Source organism: Centrocercus urophasianus, unplaced genomic scaffold, assembly GCF_019232065.1.
Source record: "Centrocercus urophasianus isolate 14NV4802_14NV808 unplaced genomic scaffold, USGS_Curo_1.0 seq_22, whole genome shotgun sequence".
In the NCBI taxonomy this organism is placed as follows: domain Eukaryota; kingdom Metazoa; phylum Chordata; class Aves; order Galliformes; family Phasianidae; genus Centrocercus; species Centrocercus urophasianus.
This window is the reverse complement of record NW_024884778.1, coordinates 4540495-4561003: the sequence shown is the minus strand read 5'-3', so window position 1 is coordinate 4561003 and position 20509 is coordinate 4540495. Positions and strand designations below refer to the sequence as shown.

The window sequence follows — 20509 nt, the reverse complement described above, 5'->3', positions numbered from 1 at the left end:
TGCAACTTGAGGGTTTTTCCCCCTGCACATGTTCCCATCCAAACTGAGGTGCCCTTATCTAACAGCACCCATGCTGCCTCTGAGGCTCGCATCCTTTTACATGGGAGACAAGCTTGCTTATTTTTCTGACGCTGTTAAAGTTCGTGCAGTCATAACACACTAAGAGCAGCCAGTCAGTTTGACAAAGACGAAGTGATAGGTAGGAGGCATATTTCATTACACTATCAAGGCTTTGGCGTGGTAATTGGTGAAGAAACAATTGGGAGCTGTCAGCTCAGTGCACACGCCTGCTCACTGAGTGACGCACCGAGTCCTTGATGGGGTAATGAATGATGTCCAACCGCCCTCCCCGCCGTGCTCACACCCTCCTACCTGGCATCCTACAAAGCCTGAGCTGTACAGTGAGGGCAGGGCAGCTCCTGCACAAAGCCCTCAAACTAATCGTTTTTTAATAAATTAAAAACGATTGGCATTTTATTTTATAGTTTTCTGAGCACCACCCGTCTGCATTTCCACACACACACACACATCTTAAGGGCTCAGTGGAAGAAGTAATGAGGTGGCAGAAAGTGCAGACATGAAACCCAAAGCTGTATCAGAGCAGGAATTGTGTCAACTGCTAAAAAGCACTGTTTTGGGCACAAAACCTACTTTTGAAAGAAAATGAGATACATTACTTTGCCACAAAAAATCAACTAAAAATTATTCTTCCGACACCAAGTTGGTTTCTAGAAAATTTGAAGGAAAAAATATTCTGCTACCATAGCATCTGAGTAATCCAACGCTAAAAGCTAAAATCTCCCTAGATTATTTTCTCCAGGCGTTCCCTTCCACAAACAGGAGGGAAAAACAAAATCGTCACCTGCAGGAGCAATTGCTTTATTGTGTTCCTCTGCGAGCTGACTGCATCTGAAATTCCATTCCCTTTGCAGAGCCAGAACTTTGAAAGGGCTCTGGTGCCATCTACTGCTGAAATAGGTAGGAAACACCTGGAAATCCCACCCACAGCCTAAAAATACAGAATATAAGAAGCAAACCATTAGACGTGCTCAGAGGAATGGAAGTGAGAGCACAACTTCAATGCAAACATTGGACATTGAAACAATTCTTCAGTACTGAAACCAAAGAAAAATTTCCCCTTGTACTTAGCTATTTTGTGTAGATAAAAAGCTCTCAAGAGCATTTCCTTTAGTTTGCCTGTTCTTTTAAGCAGGAGAGATTTTAAACCCTGAGTAATTCCATTAATAGTAGAACCAGTTAGATTAGCAGCAAAAATGAAACCATACTTACAAATGCATTCCTACCAGCCTTGATTTACCACCTCCCCATCACAAATCACTCCTCACACTCACTCAACTTCTGCAGAACTTAAAAAAAAACCCAAAAAACTAACTAAATAAGCACATCTTGAAGACTTCTGAGGTAACACAAAGACACCATGTGTCCAAATCACTTTTAGATTACACTGCAATGCTGGAAGTATTCAGGATTGGCAGCATTCGCTGAGTGCCAAATCTGAATTGATCATACCGATGTAATTGTGCAAGTTAAACACAATTTTAATTCTTCAGTAATCCTGAGACAAAAATCAAGAGTAGCGAAGAGAAAAACTCCTATAATCTGTTAGGAATATACAGCCCCAAACTGCACCCTGCCTAAAGAACAAACAACCCAGAAAGTCCCAAAGATTCCCTCTGATTCCAATTTCCTGGCAGACTGAGATGGCCCAGACCCTCTTTCAGACCCTCAATCCTCACAAATCTGAGGATTTACTGGCAAAATCCCATCAACCCACCAGAACTCCTTTCGACTGCCAAGATAATTTTAGGACTACTCATAAAGCTCATCAACCAGATTACTATTTTCATCCCCATAATATTAAACCACAAAGACTAAAGAATATGTTGGCTAATGTCAGTATCAACTATTGACACTGCACTCAAATGTGCAGAAACCAGTGAATGCTGGCAGGACATTTCACCCTTGGATGCAGTCCCCGCAGCCTCTCACCACGCATTCAAGCATATAGTTGACCGCTCGATTTAGTGAGTCCTAACACAGCATGAAAGAGAAGCTCCTCATTAGCTGCTTCTGTAAAGATTCAAGAACATTTGCCCTCACACAATTACTTGAACAGCTAAAGAAACAAGTACCAGCTTGGATCTCCAGACAGCAGGTTATCACGGCAGGAGAAGTCAAGAGACAATGCTACGCAACGACTGGTATCTGCAACGCTGCCTTCCAGCACCTGACAAACCATGACCAAAAGTTTGTTGTAATTTTTTATTAAAAGTCTTTTTATAAAAGTTATCAAATACATCTGTGCACAGTTCATAGTTAAATGTCTTTTATATTTTCAGTTATTTTGTCGGGTTGTTTTCCCCTCTTCACACTCACACATTTCACTGACTTAAGTTTATACATAACTTTAAAAAATCCTACAAGATTTAGAAACAAACAAAACCAAACCCAACCCAAAACACAAACACAGGACATCATATTCTCAAAGTTTTCTCCTTCTCCCCATATAAATAAGTGCAATTCTGCTTCCATGGTTCTTCAAAGTCAAACAGTTTTATCCATCAACACAACACGCCACACCAAAAATTGCACCAAATACCTTAAAATACCTCATGGATCAGCTTTTCCTATGCACTGCTTAAGGTCACGAGAGATCTGTATGAAAATTATGCTTACTGTAAGTCATTTTTACCAGGATAGGCAGGTCAGTGAGTGTAGCTACTCTCTGTGAAATTGCCTATGACTGTTGGTAAATGGAAGTCAATAATATCTACAATTATATCAGTGGAGTGTTTGCATTTACTGTAACTGCCTTGCTTTTGCATACAAATGTATGCTTTGCTTCAAGCCACTGAAACTGTTTGATTATACTGCAAATGTATCGTGGGAATATATTCTCAGAAAATCCACAGTGTTAAAGGGAACTCTTCTTTTTTTTGCCTTTGAAATCTCACTGAACTTGGTTCTTCCACACATCCTCCTGGATCCCCTTAAGACAACGCAACTACGCTGTTTGTTTCCTTCTTTCCCTCCTCCCCTCCTTAGCACCAAACTGTATCAGCCCATAAATCAGGGGGGGGATTTCATAAACAACTCAATTTTGGCTTCAGTGAGAACAGTCAGCGATGCTATTGGCTTTGGAAGGACTCTTGTAAGTTTCTGAGATTGACTCCTCAACATTTCAAGAAAACAAAAACAGAAATAGATGAGGCTTTTAATGATTCCATGAACAAAGCTCCTCATGATTTCATTTCCTTCCAGCTGCAGCTGAAAGACATCCTTTATTCCTTATCATTTGTCATTAAAAAAAAAAACAACCCTGAAGTCCAATCCCTTCAGCATCCTCAAAAAGATGAAGGTTTTTGTGTGTGCTTTTCTTCCAATTTGCATAGGTTTTCCACTGCAGAGCTGCTGCGTTAAGTGACAAAGTAGGAAATACCCAGATGACCTGAAGTTTGTAAGTATTCATTTAGGAAAAGGTTTACTTGCATTGAGAAGAAGACTGACAAAACTTACTGAGCAGATCTGTTACATTTTAGCACCTAAAACTAGAGGGAGAAGAGTCAAAGTTAAATGCAAAAACGTAAAGAATCTCTAATGTGAATGAAATGGATGGACATATTTTTTTAGAAAGACAGGTATTTCAGAATCTGGAATGCAGAAATATAGGAGGAAAGGGAGGGAAAATTTCTATAAATATTTCTTATTTAAGAAAAACACCCGGAATTAAAGAGATGGATGACATATAAGGTGTGGTGCCCTGAAGTGTTCTGACAAACTAATTAAGAGTTATTTCCCTCGTAGAGGTTTACTTCTTTCACACCAGCATTTTGCTTCACGTTGTTACAGTGTTTTATGGAGCATTATTCAAAAACAGTATTTCAGTCAGAAGTCTGATTTAGAATTCATCGTGCTTTACCCTAAATGGCCACTTGGAATGCTGTGAAACATGATTTGCAGCCAAAAGCACCAAGTACATAAATTCTTCCACATCAAAAGAGTAGTTTGTAAATTTTGGATGCTCTCCCAGCGTTGGGTGGTGTCCCTAAAAAATGAAATAAGGCCTTTTAGACAGAAAAAGTTCCCATACATCTTCCATTCAAAAGCAAGAAAAAAAAATGGAGCATGTGCTATTAATACATTATTTCTGATCCACTGATCTGCTCTGAGGCAAAAGATTCAGCAGAGTTTAACTGCATAACAGCAATGCAATGGATGGCTTAATGGATTGATTTCTCTTCTTCCCTCATTCATTAATACCAAACGATTTCTTAATCACAACATGGAATTTAATTTATTTGGTCTTAAGAATGAAAACCATATTTCAAGTATGTGAACACAGACAAGTAAAACAAACTAGCCTTTAAATCTATTCAGTGGAGTATGAATACAGCAAAAAAAACCAAACATCCCCACCCTTCCACCAGTGGCCATCATTACCTGATCTTGAGGGAACACTTTATTTCTTTTTCGCCAAGTGATGTAGTGAATGCCTCTGAGCCTTGCCAAATCCAGGTAACAACGTTCATCCTCACAATTGTACCTAGGAAAAGGCAGAAGGACCCACTCACCTGCAGAGTTTGTGCTCAAATTGATCAGGACAGAACAGGAAAAAAGGGTCTAAGCCTACACCTTTGTTGGCCAATTCCAAGGTAACAAAATCATGGACAAAATCTGCTCCACTGCAGAGAAGAACAAGGACTGCCCACCTCTTCTTAACATGTGCTCAAGGAGACAGATTGAGGCACATCAGAGACCTCCCAGCCCAACTGCAGCAGTTCTTGGGCATGTAAGAAAAACCCTCGGTGTCTGAGTTCATTTCCTAATGTTCTCAAGCCAAGATTACACCACATCAGCAGCTCCACAGCCTTCCCTGCTGCAGGGGATTAGGTGGGATTTCCCAAGATAGGGAATTCAGGGCTCTCTGGACAAGCATGCTGCATTTTTTCTTTAGTTCCACAAAACTGGAATATCTATTAACAGCCAGCTTCAAGACAAAACATATTTCAAATGGAACTACTGGAGAACTTTGGATAAGATAGAATGACACTCAGCTGAGCTTGGCCAGCAAGCTGGTGCTTGTTTCCCAAGTATGGAAAGGAGAGCAGCAATATCCTCCCCAGGGACCTGTAACAGGCTGAACATGCATTGTTATATGATCAGACAGATCACGAAAACACCACTGTACCTCAGACCCATGGGCAGAATCTGATCTGTGAGATGTGTTGTATAAAATGCTGCATCGTATTGATAACATAACATTTTAAGAAATCACTTGCCAAATTTTTATGATATCTAAACCATCACCTGTTAATGAAAGCTTGCTCACTTTATGTTTCCAGGAGACATTGTCAAAAACGAAGACTAGAAGACAACACAAGTGAAAACATTTGTAGTCAAATACTAGAAGGGGAAAGTGCTTAATTAACATATTTGAACAGATTTTTGCAGTTGTGTGTATAATAGAAAAGGAAAGAGAAGAGAAACACTTACAGTTCAAAAACAACAGCCCAGTCTGGTAGAAAAAGCAAATGGGTAAGTCCAGCTCCATGCATCCCAATGAATATATCAGAGTTATGTGTAATTCTTAATTGCTCTGAAAATTCAAGTTCCCTGCAGAAAACACAACAAAAATAGTGCTGTGGCATGCCTATCCATCTCAGTAAGAATCAGTTACATGTAGAAAGCACAAAATTATCTTAAGGGAATAGTGAAAGAGAATTGATTTTTCAAGGAACAGTTCGAAGAATCAGAAATGTGGCAGTGAGCAATAACTCAGCATGGAATTAGAAGAAATGCAGACAGGTTTCAAAGCTTCACATTAATGAGAGCCTATTCCAAAGGTGTGATTTCATTGGTAAGTTTAAACTTGTCACAGTTTGGAGATGGATTTTTGCTTTGTTTTTCAGTTCCTGCTTCAAACTCTCACTTCTTTCCCATCCTTCGAATGTAATCTCCAAATACAGTACTTTAAATAGCCAGGTATTCCCTGAGCACACAAGTAAACAATGGGCTAAAGATACTTAATTGTGAGAGAAGACTGACAAGTGGAAAGGGAAATCACAGCAGGCTTCATTCACGTGTTAACAGTACACACAATAAAAAGGAAGAGAGTAAATTCTTTGATAATTCTGAAAACAGAAAGAAGCTGGCTTAAACTGCAACAGGAAAATGTCAACTGCTCAAACTACTGTAAGTGCAGACATCAGGGAAACCCCTTAACTGTGATGGGGATGATGTAGCAGGATGGTTGTAGAAATCTCTAATAGTTGGTAGTACAGTTTCAACAAGTACAGGAAGTCTGGAAGCATCACTCAGTTATGCTTTCAAACAAAGGGACCTGGAAACCCATCCTCTTCTCTTGTATTATTCACTCCTTAAATGCTGTCATTGACAAAGGAAAAGGAATCAAATTTTGACTTCCTTGCTTTGCTTTTGCTTAGGCAAAGCTTCAGTTCCTCACTATTCCTGTATGATCCATGACAGCACCACTGATCACAAAGGAGCTGCTGCCATCTGGTGCAGAAATACACCACTTGGGAACTTCTTTTTCAGGCCATTTCTCACTGGCACAGTGCCTAGCATATCTAGGCACCACAAAATGATCTCAGTGGTGTCTTTGGGGGCCAACAGAGCAGCAAGTAAGTTGAGTTATCATTCATTACTAAATTAAGAGTCATATAAAATAAGACACCAGCATACTGCAGGATAGTTTCATTCCTAGGCACTGCATCATAGGACGGGAATGCTTAACTAGCTCACCCACCACTCCCTCAGTAACATTCATCTCTTCCTACCAGTTCCTGCATTTTGCACAGCTTAGAAAGTGGGACATGGAGACTTCTGCATGACAACAGCTTGCACCAGTCACAGAAAGCATGGAGCCATACTAGTTTCCTCTAGCAACATACATACTTGTATTTGTAGTCCACCACTTTGACCTCCAACGTTGACACTGTTTTCAAAGCATTCACCAGCTAAGAGGGGAGAGCAAAAAAAAAGAAATCACAGTGATTTGGTGCTCTGCTTGAATTAATTCCTCCCCTATACTCCTCACCAGGGAATTACAACAAGGAAGACACAACATACTGTCACTGCATATAAAGGAGATGTTCTCCTACTTTTCTGCATTCTCATTTAGGATACATATATCACTCCTAGTAAATCAGCCATTGCAGAGGGGACTTGAATCAGAGACTACTGCTGTCTTTTAAGTATGCTACAGGGCCAAATGCCAAGCCACTCAAACTGGTATCAGTTTTACTGAGGGTGGGAACTGATGAAGATGTGACAATTTAGATTGGATTTTCAAAAGATGTTCCAATACTTAATGAAGCAAATTGGCAACTAGAAGGTTTTTCAACAATACATGACCACGTCAGACTCCTACTCATACCAGAAATAAAGTCAACAGAGCCCAGGTTTCTAACTTAAAAGGGCTTTTTCCAAGTCTTCATTTAAGAGCTAGCAGGACAGGGAGAGAGATACAAGTATTTTTCTTAACAAAAGATCAGTAAAGAAAAGATTAATTTCTCATTTTCCATTGTATGCTCATTATTAGAAATTACACAGCACAGCTGGTGTAAGCAGGCACTGTGGTCAGTGCAGCAGACAATGCACAAGTCTGGCAATTGAGCTCTGCCTGCTCTGACACCAAGCTATTGCATGATATAAGACTCAGTTTCTCCCTTACATTACATAATAATGCCCATCCATTTTTGTCAGGCACCAGCAGCTAAGAATGAAGAGAGCTATAAAAAAAAGCGATGCTATCATTTTATCACAAGAAAAGCTTCACCATAAAGCCACTAAGCTGCATGATTCAAAACAGCGATTCAGTGTGAAAACTCAGAGTTTTAAATGCATACACTCAGATACAACTGCTTACACATTTTGATCTGCAAGTGTAGCAGAGCTTTTGATAGAGCCCTTAACACTGGGAACGTTAGAAACTAAAAAGATTTATCTGAAAGCAAAATAATTTAATGTCATCAGAAGCACTGCAGCATCTGTTTGTTAAGAGGAAATACTTTTAGTATTACATCTGTAGTCTTCCATTGGAATTTTAAAAAGGGCAACAAGGTTCAGCATCTGGTGTACAGAAGTAGAGACAGGATAAACGGCCTATCAGAAGAAATTAATATTAGCACTAAATGCATTTGCCCAAGATTTGTCAGCAGACGTCTTGGCTGTGCCTGAAGAATCAATCCAGTGAGCAACATTGAACTTCCAATAAATTTGTTTTAAGAATAAAAAAGGGCCACACCTCATTCTGGTTTAATATTTTCCGGTAATCTGTACTGCGTGCAAGTATTGTGACGCGGATCTTCCCGTCCTAAAAACAAAGAAGAAGCAGAGGATCAGCAGCGAGGCAGATCTCACAAACACAACCACAACGTCCATACTTAATTTTGGCAATTATTCGAGCAATATTTTCCCTCCTTGTGTAATAGATGAGGGAACCACCTTAAAATTCACGCCGTATTTTCCAGCAGATTCAACGCGTCAAAAACTTCGTGAAAGTCTGACTATTAACAAATAATAAAGTGTTTTCTGAGAGATTTATTTTATTCTGTACAAGAGAGTCTTTGTGTTACGCATTATACTGCAGTTTTTGAAAGCAGCTTTCAGGACGGTTTGTGCACAAGATCCATGGGGAAAAAAAAAAAGTATTTTTCTTCTGTAACAGTTCTCCATTTTACCTCTTTATGAATTAATTGGTCTCATGGGGGTGAACGTTCCAAGTGAAATAAAGAGATTGAACTGCATTGACTCCCATCAGTGTCAGCAGGAGAAGCATAACTGAATGTCTGCACTGTGCTTTGAATGCGTGGCCCTCAGTGATACACAGGCTACTCTCTAGCAAACACTTCAAGAAGCTCAGGACTGCTGTACCCACCAATGCAGCCCTTGTGACAACTTGCAACAACTACCAGCACGTACAACAGAGAAGCCACGGCCAGACAGGTGGTACTGGGCAGGAATAGAAGGACCAGAGTCAGTCATCTCCTCCTCTGATCTGAGCTCAGCACTACCTATGAGGATGGATAAAGAGCATGCCTGCAGAGAACAAGGTGGCTGTTTTGCTTTATGGGATTCTCTCGATTGGGCCCAAGGGCAAGTTCTTGTCAGCATGCTCCAGAAGAGATCATGTACCACATACTGCTTGGCTGGGAAGAACACAAAGACCTCAGAAACAGAGAACAGAGGAAGGGAGGAGACCCTAGGATTGAAAGGAAGATGTTCTAAAGGCCTGGCCTTTGGAAATAAGACAAGAGGGCAACTGTCCTTATGTTTGCTGAAAGCCTTTACAGAACAAACTGACTGATTAGAAGCACCAGAAAGTGCACTGTGTGCTCCCATTCCACACCAAAATCACTCCACACCAGCTAGATGATTTTGTTTCTCTGCTAGGATCTGTCAGCTCCATATTACAGTTTCAGCATTCGGTTATCATACCTTGGGTCCTTCTTGTGTGATATTTAATCTGTGTAACACATGCTGAGAAAATGCTCTGAACAGCCCTGTACCGTGGCAGCCAGATATCTGAAAGTAGAAAAGCAATCGTTACTATGAAAGGTTATTCCACACAGAAAAAAAATCTCTCTCTGGTATCAGTCCTGTGCCATTCATATGGAACAAAAGCCAAGTATCACACACTGCACTAAGCACGTCACTATTTGCTGCAATGCAAGCAGCACTTTCATTTAGAAGCAATGTGTCTCTCTCTGTAGTGCTATAGCCTAAAGACATGAGCTAATAAGCCTAGGAAAGTCTGTCAGAGTAGAAGCTCTTGTGCTCTGCCAAAAGATTTGCCCAAGACCCACTTCGTGGTGTCCCCTCAGTAAAGAGGTACAGCATATCTCAAGAACAGTGGGATAGAGGATTGTATATAACCAGTTACTGTTGACTAGATGAAGTAACTTTAAAATCATTTCAAGTTAAACAGAGCTTCAGTGCAGTACGCTTCATGGCAACTCAGCTGGACACCTGAGAGATTCATTAGCTCAGACTCCACAGTGTCACATACACGTGTAGCTACCACAAGGATGGATGAGGAGGACTCACCAATGGTGTGTTATAAAACAAGCCATACCGCATTCGGGGCAGCAATGAGAAGACTGCTTCTTTAAAGCACACCTGCAAAAGGAGATCACAAGTTACACTGTGCTGTTACCTTCCACTGGTTTGTCCCATGCTCATTCAGTGGGATCACTGCTTACAATGAGCCAGCAATTACACACTCCTGTCAGAACATCCTCACTTCCTTGACTGTGCAAAAGAGTAGAACAAAGAGCATCCTGATCCCAAAGGAGATCTCAGCTCAGATGCTACAGATTCACATGTGGGAAGACATCAAAAAAACAAATGGGAAAAACAAAACAAAACAAAACAAATCTGAATTAAATAAAAGAAAACCAGGTGAAGTGTAGAGTTTAGACTGAGTTTAAGGGATTTAAGAGACTGATATGAGCTCTAAATGTGTTGCAGAAGTGAAACAAATACACAAATATCACTTCTCAAAAAGTTTGGTCCGTCTATGTAAATGCAGACATGCCACAGAATTGGGTTACAGCTATATCTCCTGTTTGCAACACACTCATTTTACACTAATTAAACATGCATGTAAAGCATCAGTGCTCCCCTCTGAAAAATATATATCCAGAGGCAGCTTTACAAGCAGTCATTCTTAATACACAGTCGCTATGAATTAAGACAAAATATGAAATTCCATACCCTTTTAGAGTCAAAAGTTTTCAAGTGTATTATATCATAGTCAGTAAATGCCTTCCACGTCTCGCTGAACAGGTCGCCATAGCCATAGGAGCTCTGTGTGAGAAAGGAAGGACAGAAAGGCACAATGATGACATAAGTGCATACAAAAACTCCCTCTGTGACTTAAAAGTTCTATACAGAAGCTTAAACACTATCTTAACATGCACATCACCACCACAGAACGTAAGACATTCTAGCACAGAAGGCACACAGTATGAAATATGTAGAACTGCACTTACAAAGCTAGTTGAATTACCTGGCAGGTAGTTAATTTTTTATTAAAACAGTTCTGTAACTTAGCAATCTAGACAAATTCTTCTTCAGCAGCAGATTAGAATCTGAGTTAGGAGCAAGGTGTAAGATGTTTCCCCAGAGACAACAGAACACAAGTGGAACAGAAGCAACAGAAATAGGAGGGAAGAAGATGTAAATTTGGACTTCTGAGACCAAAAAACCACCCAGGAACCCAAGTGCAGCAGTAGCATTTGAAGTAAAATGTCATAGCAAGTTTGTTCCATATTCGCCTCTGTTCTGGGACGCTCACTTGCGTACTGCACACGCATCTCAAACTGAAAGCAATGATCTGATTTGGTGGAAGGAGGAATTGGGAAACATGCTGAAAGGACTTCACTCTACCTGCTCACCTTAAAAGGGCTTTAGAAACATTGCTTTCTTGCAGTTGCAAAGACAGTCTGCAGATCAACACCCAGTGGATTTCCTACTCATTTTCTGCTCTGTTTAACCTACATCAGAGGGCATTGCTGCTTAATAAGAGTAGTGCACCAACTTTACAGTAGCTAGAAAGTATGCCCAGATCTAATTACATCAAGAAAAGAAAAAAAAGAGAATGAATAATAAGATCAAGTCCATCATTTGATAGGTATAAACAGCTCATCAGCAGTTAGTTGGTGCCATCATCTGGCTGCCCGTGGCAATGAACTCAAGCAGACCAAGCAGTTAAGATCCATTTAAAATAATGGTGCTGGTACAGTACATACTTTGAATGGTACTTTGAAAGAGTTATTAGATTCAACAATGCAATATAAGGAAAAGAGTTTCTTTTCAAAGTAATTTACAGTTCTGACACAGCTGAACTTTTCAGAAAGCCATTGGAGCTGGATTAACAACAGCTCTCTCTATAAAACAAGCTTGCTTATCTGGCAGGCACATTTATTTTACCTTTCAAAATGTAAGAGAACTAAAAAAAGGAAAAGAAGAGCCAAGAAACAGACTTCTCATTAAATAGCAAGCATGAAATATTTGCAGTTTTTTACTGAATATTTGTCATAGCAGTCAATGCAAAGGAAGAAAACACAGTATTATAGGAGAACAAGGTAACAGACGTGGGACAATTTATATCATCAAAAGCTTTGCTCCTTCTGAACCTGACATACATTTGTCTGGCATATCACAAGTTGTTTACTTGTAACAAACCCCTGGACAACTTAAACACAGGTCAGTAAAACTACTGTTACACTTCAAAAGTCATGGCTTCCATCCAGCAGTACAGCAGAAATATTTCCACTTAAAAACATGTATTCTAAGGGGTGATGCATCTGTATTAAGATGATCCAAAAACTTACCAGTTCCACGTGACTCAGTTAACTGTCCACAGCAAAGCTAAACTGTAGCTATTAAAAGTTGCAGAGTCTCTATTAGACAGAAATATAACGCATTACAAGCATATTAAAAGCACCGTGGACTTACAGTGTCCCACATGACTATGTTGACATCAGTACTGAAGGAATTATTAATATGCTGCGTAATATAAAGGTTGACGAAGTCACAGAAGTGATGGTACATATTAACACCTGAGGAAAAGAAATAAATGTTAGCAAGTGCTTCACTACTCACTCCTCAGTGGTTTATGCATTTTTCTCTACTAGTACCTCACATCTTATACTGGTTTTCTCCTAATTCTGACTGAATGCTTCTTACACACCCTAGAGAAGCAAACCTTTAAAGAGAAGGAATCGAGGCAAGAGATCTGAAGCAAAACACACGCTAAGAAAAGCTCAACTAAATCAAAACAGCAGCAAAAAGATAGTGAAAGAAAAAGATAAGTTCCACGTACTACTTCTCTCTCTATAAACTGCAAATGCTTTCCAAACTACATAAAAGTAACTGCTGCTCTAATAAGAACTAGTTAGATATACAGGAAACATGACAAAACAGGCCTTTGGCACTGCTCTTAGTTCTTCTTTATTAAGGTTACTGAAGCTCTGTCTGGAGGAATACAAGATAGAACTTGTACTTGCACAGGAGCCAAAGCCCAAGACATTCCTCAGGTTCTTTCCCAGAGCATTCTTGTTCCCTTTTGGCTTCTTAAGCTAATACCTTAAGACCACAGTGCATAAAAAGCTACCATGAAACAAAGAGTTAACATAGTCCAGGCTGCTTGCTAGCCAAGACCAGACATCAGCTTTAGGACCATATACACACAGCTTCTGCCCAAGAAGAGCTGCCATCAGAACTCAAAAAGCAGTTCTCCTCTGCCCCCCCAAAAACAGAGAAGCTAGACAGCATCAGCTTTCTAACACAGATAGACAACCCTGCTAAAGGTAAAGACTGAAAGCACTGCAATTCTTCTAGTTACAGTTTAGGGGAATACAACAACTTTGCTTAAAAGATCAGATACTTGTGTCCAGGGATTAGAGGCCCACCTGCATCTAATTTCATGAAGTATGTTGGCTTTTCAATAACAATATCACACTTGCCATCATCCAGGGGCCTGAAGTTTAATGAAGTAAACGTCTGGAGTTCTGCAAACCTACAAGATTCAATCACAGAGAACATGCTCTGTCATTAACATATCAGAACACGTGTATTTCATACACCTAAGATTCAGTAACTGTTCTTTCAGTCCATTTGATTTAACAGGATGGCTGAAATCTGATAGAGTCTGACAATTAAAATTATTTCAAATCCTAATGGAAGGTTCTTCAGGTTATGATCTCCAAGAGGTTAAACATTGCCTTTGATCTCAGGAGCAAACAGCATCTTTGATGTACAAATCAAGGCAGGAGAGACGTAACAAAGAGCCTCAGAGCGAACATCTGTGGGTCCAACTTGATCTGCATTGCCAGAGACTTCAGCAAGATCTTCATGCTTTGCTCAGAATAATGAATACAGATGCAATATTTATTACCCCTGGATCTAAACAAGGATGAGCAGCTGAAATGACAACAGCAGGCACAGAAGAAAAGCCTTTTCTTCCTCTACAGCTCTTCTTAACTGAAATTGACCATCCGTCCAAAAAGTGGAAAAAAAATAATTGAAAACATGAAAAAAAAGCATAAAGACTCAATTCCTATAGGCATTTTAGTAGTTCACTTCCTTCATACTTTATCAGTTAGCTGTCAGCTCAGCTTTGAAGTGCTAACACGTTACCCACGGTAGCCACCTACTACCAAAGCATCCTTGCACTTCCTACTCAGCCTCTAGAGTGCTGCCCATTTCACATTCCAAATACAGGCTCCCTGGGAACAGTATATGAATATATATCCAGACCAGGCCCAACGTCACCAGGACTATCAAAATTAAGGCACAAATGCCAACTTCAAGATATTTCTCAACGAAAGAATTGACTCCTTCCATAGGCAAACTAGGCACAGGGCTAATATCACTAGAAACACTTAAGCATTAGAAATCTAATTACAAAATGGTTCTATGCCTGTTCCTGCTATAAATTAGGCAGAAAGGGTACAACTATAAAGTAACATAGCTCAGAACAGCACTCTGCCTAGTTGTAGTTACAGAGATATCTAGAAAAAACAACACAAATTGACCTTAGAAAGGAACGACCAATTCCCCAGAATGAAACACCTCACACACAGCTGCTAATGCCAAGGAAAAGATAAATGGAGAAGTGAATTGGAATCAGCCCTGACAACTGAATCTTACCAAGATTGCAGAGGGCTCTTGCGTTGACCTTCAGCTAAAAATGCTTTAACATCAAGGGTGCAATGACCTCCAATTTCTCCCTTCTGGAAAAAGTCTTCTTTGAATCTAATGCAAATGAATAAAAGTCTATCAGCCTTTGTGCAACAGTGCCACGAGTGCTCTGCAATCAAGACTGTATATTCAAGGCAATGTTGTTTAGTCTCAGGTCAGCAAAGCTTCGTACACATTTAAAACCTGAGTTCTTTTTTCACAGTGCCTCATACAGAAACAACTCTACGTTGTGCCCCACCTGAACAAGAAAGGATGTGTCTGAATATGCAGAAAGAACGTCTCAAGATACAGAAACACTATCCTCTGCTCGGTCAGGAGGAGGAAGTGTCTTAATCACCCATCATCACTCAAAAAACACAACAAGTTTTATAATAATCCATTCTGCCAGCAGCAGCAGCAGACAGCAATCGAGCTTTAGCAACATAGACCTCATGGCTTCAGCAATACACCTCTGAGCACGGGCTCTGCAAAGCTCAACATGCACACCAGCTACAGCTCCATACAACAAACTCTTTGAGCCCCTCCCCCTGCCACCTCTTAGGTTTACTCCAGCAACACAGAATCAGACCTCTCGTGGTTTCTCTTTGCAGTTCTTAAATCGATGTACAAGTTTGTTGCTCTGCAATGCTGAAGGAACTGAGAACAGGTCAGAGATGAATCTCCCTGTTAAAAAAAAATAAATACATTTTATCGATAATAACGATTCTGTTTAAAACAAAGTGAAAAGCAAAATACCTATTGAAAACACCTACTGTTACTGCAGGCTTACAATGGGTTTTCATTTCATTCAGCCTCTCTCGAATGTAACCAAAGTCAGCTTGTTTCCAGAATATCTGCTGGGCCGTCTCGATGTCATTCGCCCTGATGAGAGGAAAATAAAATGCCATTGCTCAATTCTAGTAATGGTTTTAACAGATAACTTCTTTTTTTTTAACCCCAGTGAAAGGGAACAAAAAAGCCAGCCAGGTACTATACTGACATTCAAGATGCAAAGCAGGAAGCAACATATCAGCTACACCTCAGTGAAAACATCAATGCCAATTTAAAGCAATTCTGCTGTAAAAGGCTCTAATTCTTTTAAACATTTTTTTCATCTATTTTTAAAGATAAGAAAAGGAACTGTGGAGTTATTTTAAGAATCTGAATTGAAGGCTAAATCAGGATAAGGAAAACATTGTGGTAGGAAGTATTTCAAGCAGAATTTTCTTCCTTAAAAAGCTGAAAGTCACACTGAGAGATGTACACTGAGTATACATACAGTGTATATGTGTATATGTGCATCTGTACACAGATGGACAGCTCTCCATCTAATGGCTCTAATGACCACAGCATGACATGACTCTAATGACCACAGTAACGTCAACTTCACAGCTGATACAAAAGTGAGCAGTACACTTTTTTGTTCTTTTTCTTTTTGAACGTACTGCACTTTATACATTTAAGATGAAGCTTACCATCCAGATTCTACGTAATCACACACCGGGTAACTGAACCTGTGATCTGATTTGCAAGATTTCTCGTAGCCCCAGCAGGATTTTAATTTCTTCAAGTATTTCTGTAACACAAAATAAATGAATACAGCAATCAGAGCCGTCAGCTTATACACCATCTCTCAGTAACAGATCTTGTTTTTCAAATCTTGCATAAAGATCTTTGCCTGAAAACAGACCTCTGTTTCAGAGGGAACACTCCAATTCCTTACACACAGCAGAGGGCCCGCAGGAGGCACATGCATAGCATTGTTATTCTTGCCATTAATATCTCTTTTCAGGACAACTAATTTTCCTAAACCAGTAAGTAGGATCCCAAAATTCTCAGGTTGCCGACAGCTATGAACAACAAAGCTGAGCTCACCTAAAGCACAGTGCTCCAGGCTGAGAGTACCGCCAGGCAAACCCAGCAGAGCTGGTTCTGCAGTGCTGCAGAAAAGCAGAGAAGAGGGAGCACAGCTCCATCCCAGAAGATGCTGGAATCGCCCTGAGCCACACACAGCCCCGATCCCCAGGTTCACCACCTCTGCAGCTCCTATTCATAGAATCATAGAATGGTCTGGGTTGAAAAAGCTCACAGCGCTCATCCGGTTCCAACCCCCTGCTGTGTGCAGGTCGCCAACCAGCAGACCAGGCTGCCCAGAGCCACATCCAGCCTGGTCTCGAATGCCTCCAGGGATGGGGCATCCACAGCCTCCTTGGGCAACCTGTTCCAATGCCTCACCACCCTCTGGCTGAAAAACTTCCTAATATCCAACCTAAATCTCCCCTGTCTCAACTCAAAACCATTCCCCCTCATCCTATCACTATTCCTAAACGAAACCAACTCACCGGCAAGGAAACCACTACAAGTCCACCAAAAAACTGCTTCAAAACCACAACGACATCAAACCTACTTTATAAGGGCAGTGAGAGTCCTGCTTGCAGATGCCAGCAATGTGCCGATTGTTGTGCAGGAAGTATGGGATGTGCTCGTCTGGTAGGTTGACAGTCCTGTAGCTGTACATGGGCTCTTCCGGAACACTTCTGAGCTCAGTGAGATTTTCATCTCGGGAATTAGCCAGGATTTCTCGCAGTAGCAATCCAAACATCAGCAAGATGAACATGGCAACTTACAGCTTCTGCATGAGGAAAAAAGGCAACGTGAGTGCAGCAGAGCACATTTCAGGCATACCGGGTAGCAGCGCCGTGTACTCCGAGTGTTTTCATTTGTGTCGTCGGGGCGGCCTTTTTGTCTGACAGAAAGTAAACTCTCACGGAGACAGCAGATTGTACAGCCTCGGGATTATCTGGGGATCATTAATCACCGGGTAATTACGCACTGCCACAGACTAAAACGGGCGTGTTTACTTTAGCTGGAGCCCGAGGGATCCTCCGAGCGCGGCCGTGGGAGCCGAGCACGGAGCGGGCAGTACGGAGGGAGGCGGGAGAGCAGCGAGAGAAAAGGAGGAACAAAAGTTTAAAAGTTAAAATTAGCACAGACTGCAGTCTCCGGCTTGGAAGATATTAAGCAAGAGAGGAAGGGAAGCTGCGCAGCCGCCACTCAGCGGTCCGACTTCAACAGAGCCCAGCAGCAGCAGCAGCTGCCGTCGTGTTGCGAGGTGGGACGCGGAGGCTGCAGGGACCACGCGGGTCTACGCTGCGTTGCGGCACGTCACCTTCTGCCGACACATCCCCGAACCGAGCCACTCAGGAGAAAAAAAACGCCGCACCCGTGTCTAAAAAGCCTTTTCTACGCTGTAATTTGCCGAAGAGCCAAAGCCCGGCAGCGCGGACAGCGTTACCTGTCGGCTTTGGGGAGAAGCGCTCCAGACGCACGGACCTACGGCGACGGAGGGGGAGCGGAGCGCGGCCGCACATCCCGCGACGGACGCCGGTTGGGAGAGGAGGGACGGGGACCGCCCGCCCCGCAGCCTCAGGACGCGCCCCGGCCCGCCCCGCACGGCCCATTCCCCGCCTGGCGCTCACCGCTCGGCGCCCCGCGGCCCATCAGAGCCGCCGCAGCTCCGTCCTCAGCCGCCGCAGCGCCGCCCCTCCTTCACACCCGCGGGCAGCGCCGCGGCTTCGGCCCGGCCCACCTGGAGGCGGCGGGCGGGAAGAAGGAGGGGGAGCGTGCGGAGGAGCGGGCCTTTTCCTGCCGCCGCGCAGCAGGAAGCGCGGCCTCTTAGCGCCGCATTGTTCCATTTCCTCCCCGGGGAGCTGCGGGGCACGGCAGGCGCTGCCCCTTCCTGCTGCCGGGGAAATTCGCCCCTATTTTCACTATTATCCCTAATCCCATTACCGCCGTGCGGTTATAAATACATCAGGCCCTTGTAACCCAAATAGCCGTGACTCGTTCACGTGGAGCTGAAGTGAAATTCCGAATACACAGAGCCCTCGGGCAGCCCTACGCTCTGCATCTTCCCTTAAGAGCTGCCGGTCCTCACCTACCGAAAAGAAAAACCCACAGCGCTGCTTTAAGCCTTTGACAGACAGAACCGGAGCCCATGCTTAGCATAAAGTTTTATTTCACCCCGACCCGTGCTCTGTACAGTCTGTACACATTTTACAATTAGAAACCAAAGTCCCGTTTTCACCGCGGGGTAACCCATGTTGTTCCTTATTTAGGACCTTCGTAGCCCTTAACAAAACACGCATTGTAACAAACATGTTAACGGGACAAAAATGAACAGAACCAACCCTTTTTCCAATGGATGGATACGTGTGGTTTTTAAAGTTTGCTTCTTTGTTGCTGGAGGAGGCAACACCAACCCAACACCATGCCAGCCCCTTCTGCACTCATCCAAACCCACCTCCCCTGGCAGAGGCCTTGCCCTCATTTACCAAAGGCATGACATAAGACCCCTCTGAACAGCATACTTTGAGGGAGCCCTTAAATAACCTTCCTCCACACTTGCAGTGAGAATGGGCTGTAAATTAGTTGCTTCCACGAGGGTTACTTACAAATAACAGATTTAAATGGAAGAGGATGGCAGCACTGTGACCTAAATGCTTGCTTTTTGCATGTGTTTTTTTTTTTTTCCTTTTCATAGCAACAAGCATCAAATGTCCTGGTATACATTAACATTTCCTCAAAACAAGCCCACAGGTATGATATCAAAGTGAATCAAAACACGTACAAGTCTACATTACCATCCAGCAGCTACTCTGGTTTCTAAGGCTTTGATGCTTAAGACACAGTAGGCCCCTGGATTGCTGTGTGATAGTAAATGTTGCACTGAATGAGAATAAAAGAATCCAAAAAGAGTCAATACAGCTATTTACATCTGCTTTTGTAAAATTTAAAAATCTAACACGCTCTCAAATGTTTTTGTATCTAAAAAATGTTAACGCTGAGTGTGCGTGTCAATTCCTCATTTCCCTCCTGGAAGCACAAGACAGTTTGAGGTGCTCAAACCTGCATGTGAAGGAGCATCCACACACGTTAGAAAGAAAATGTTACCTTCAGAAACACTGGCAGTTCTAAGTCCAAATAAAAGCCATAAAGTGGTTTCTATACATCTTCAAAGTGCTCCATTTGTCTTCCAAGATCGTAAAAAGAGCAAACTACTGGCTCTCTGCAAAGAATAACAGCTGTTTCTCAACATTAATCTTCATGAAATAGGGTGTATGGATTGTTTTGGGGGTCCATTGTTTTTTTGTTTTGCTTTCCAAGAAATGGATGAGCTGACAGTTGCACATCCTAATTCTGGCTGACTTAGCATGCTGCAAATCAGTAAGTTCTGATAACTGCCTTCATTTTGGGTTGGTCTTTTTGTTGTGGGCTTTTTCTTTTTAACTTAAAGCAACTGAGAACATTTCACTATGATGGCAAAGTGATAAACTCTGAGAGGCTTTTCACCAAAAGCAGCTTCTCATCATTTGTACCCTTTGCCTCCTTCTGTCCACTGAATACAGAAGCAGAAACAGTGTTCACCAACACAAATGCAAAAGAAACCCCTCGCAGTGGAGGCAACAGTGTGACAGGCCAAGAATTTAAACTGTGGAGTATTTCACACGAGTGTCTATCACAGCCACAGCTCTGAGATAAAGAGAAATATTTGCTGGTTGGAATGCAAAGAGGAGGAGGCAAGCTTCTTCCCCTGATTCTCAGCATTCCCAAGGGTCCAGTTCCAAAGTTTCCTCTGACACGACCCAAAACATGGCTAAGGATCAAGCCACGTGGATGCTGTTTGACCAATACCTCACTCAAGGAATGGCATGAGAAATACTTTGCAGCCACTGGAGACTTGCTTGAAAACTATATTAAGCAGCAATCCAGTTCTGTC

At 42.0% G+C, this 20509-nt stretch overlaps 1 protein-coding gene across 2 annotated transcripts; it reads right to left on the bottom strand.

The window, feature by feature from the left end:
• Window positions 1–2269: 2269 nt before the first annotated feature.
• On the bottom strand, window positions 2270–18271 carry EOGT (EGF domain specific O-linked N-acetylglucosamine transferase). Of its 2 annotated transcripts, none has more exons than XM_042823826.1 (16): window positions 18210–18271; window positions 17138–17362; window positions 16206–16306; window positions 15504–15612; window positions 15320–15414; window positions 14701–14805; window positions 13461–13567; window positions 12505–12608; window positions 10759–10851; window positions 10090–10161; window positions 9481–9567; window positions 8288–8356; window positions 6937–6998; window positions 5515–5634; window positions 4462–4564; window positions 2270–4066 (listed from the first exon to the last, which is right to left on the bottom strand). In XM_042823826.1, exons 2-16 carry the CDS (start codon window positions 17345–17347, stop codon window positions 3920–3922), a joined length of 1584 nt encoding a protein of 527 aa, XP_042679760.1. In that variant the 5' UTR covers window positions 17348–17362; window positions 18210–18271; the 3' UTR covers window positions 2270–3919. The 2 variants fall into 2 exon arrangements, with proteins under 2 accessions (XP_042679760.1, XP_042679759.1); XM_042823825.1 differs by lacking the exon at window positions 18210–18271 and adding an exon at window positions 18026–18114.
• Between the last annotated feature and the right edge of the window lie 2238 nt (window positions 18272–20509).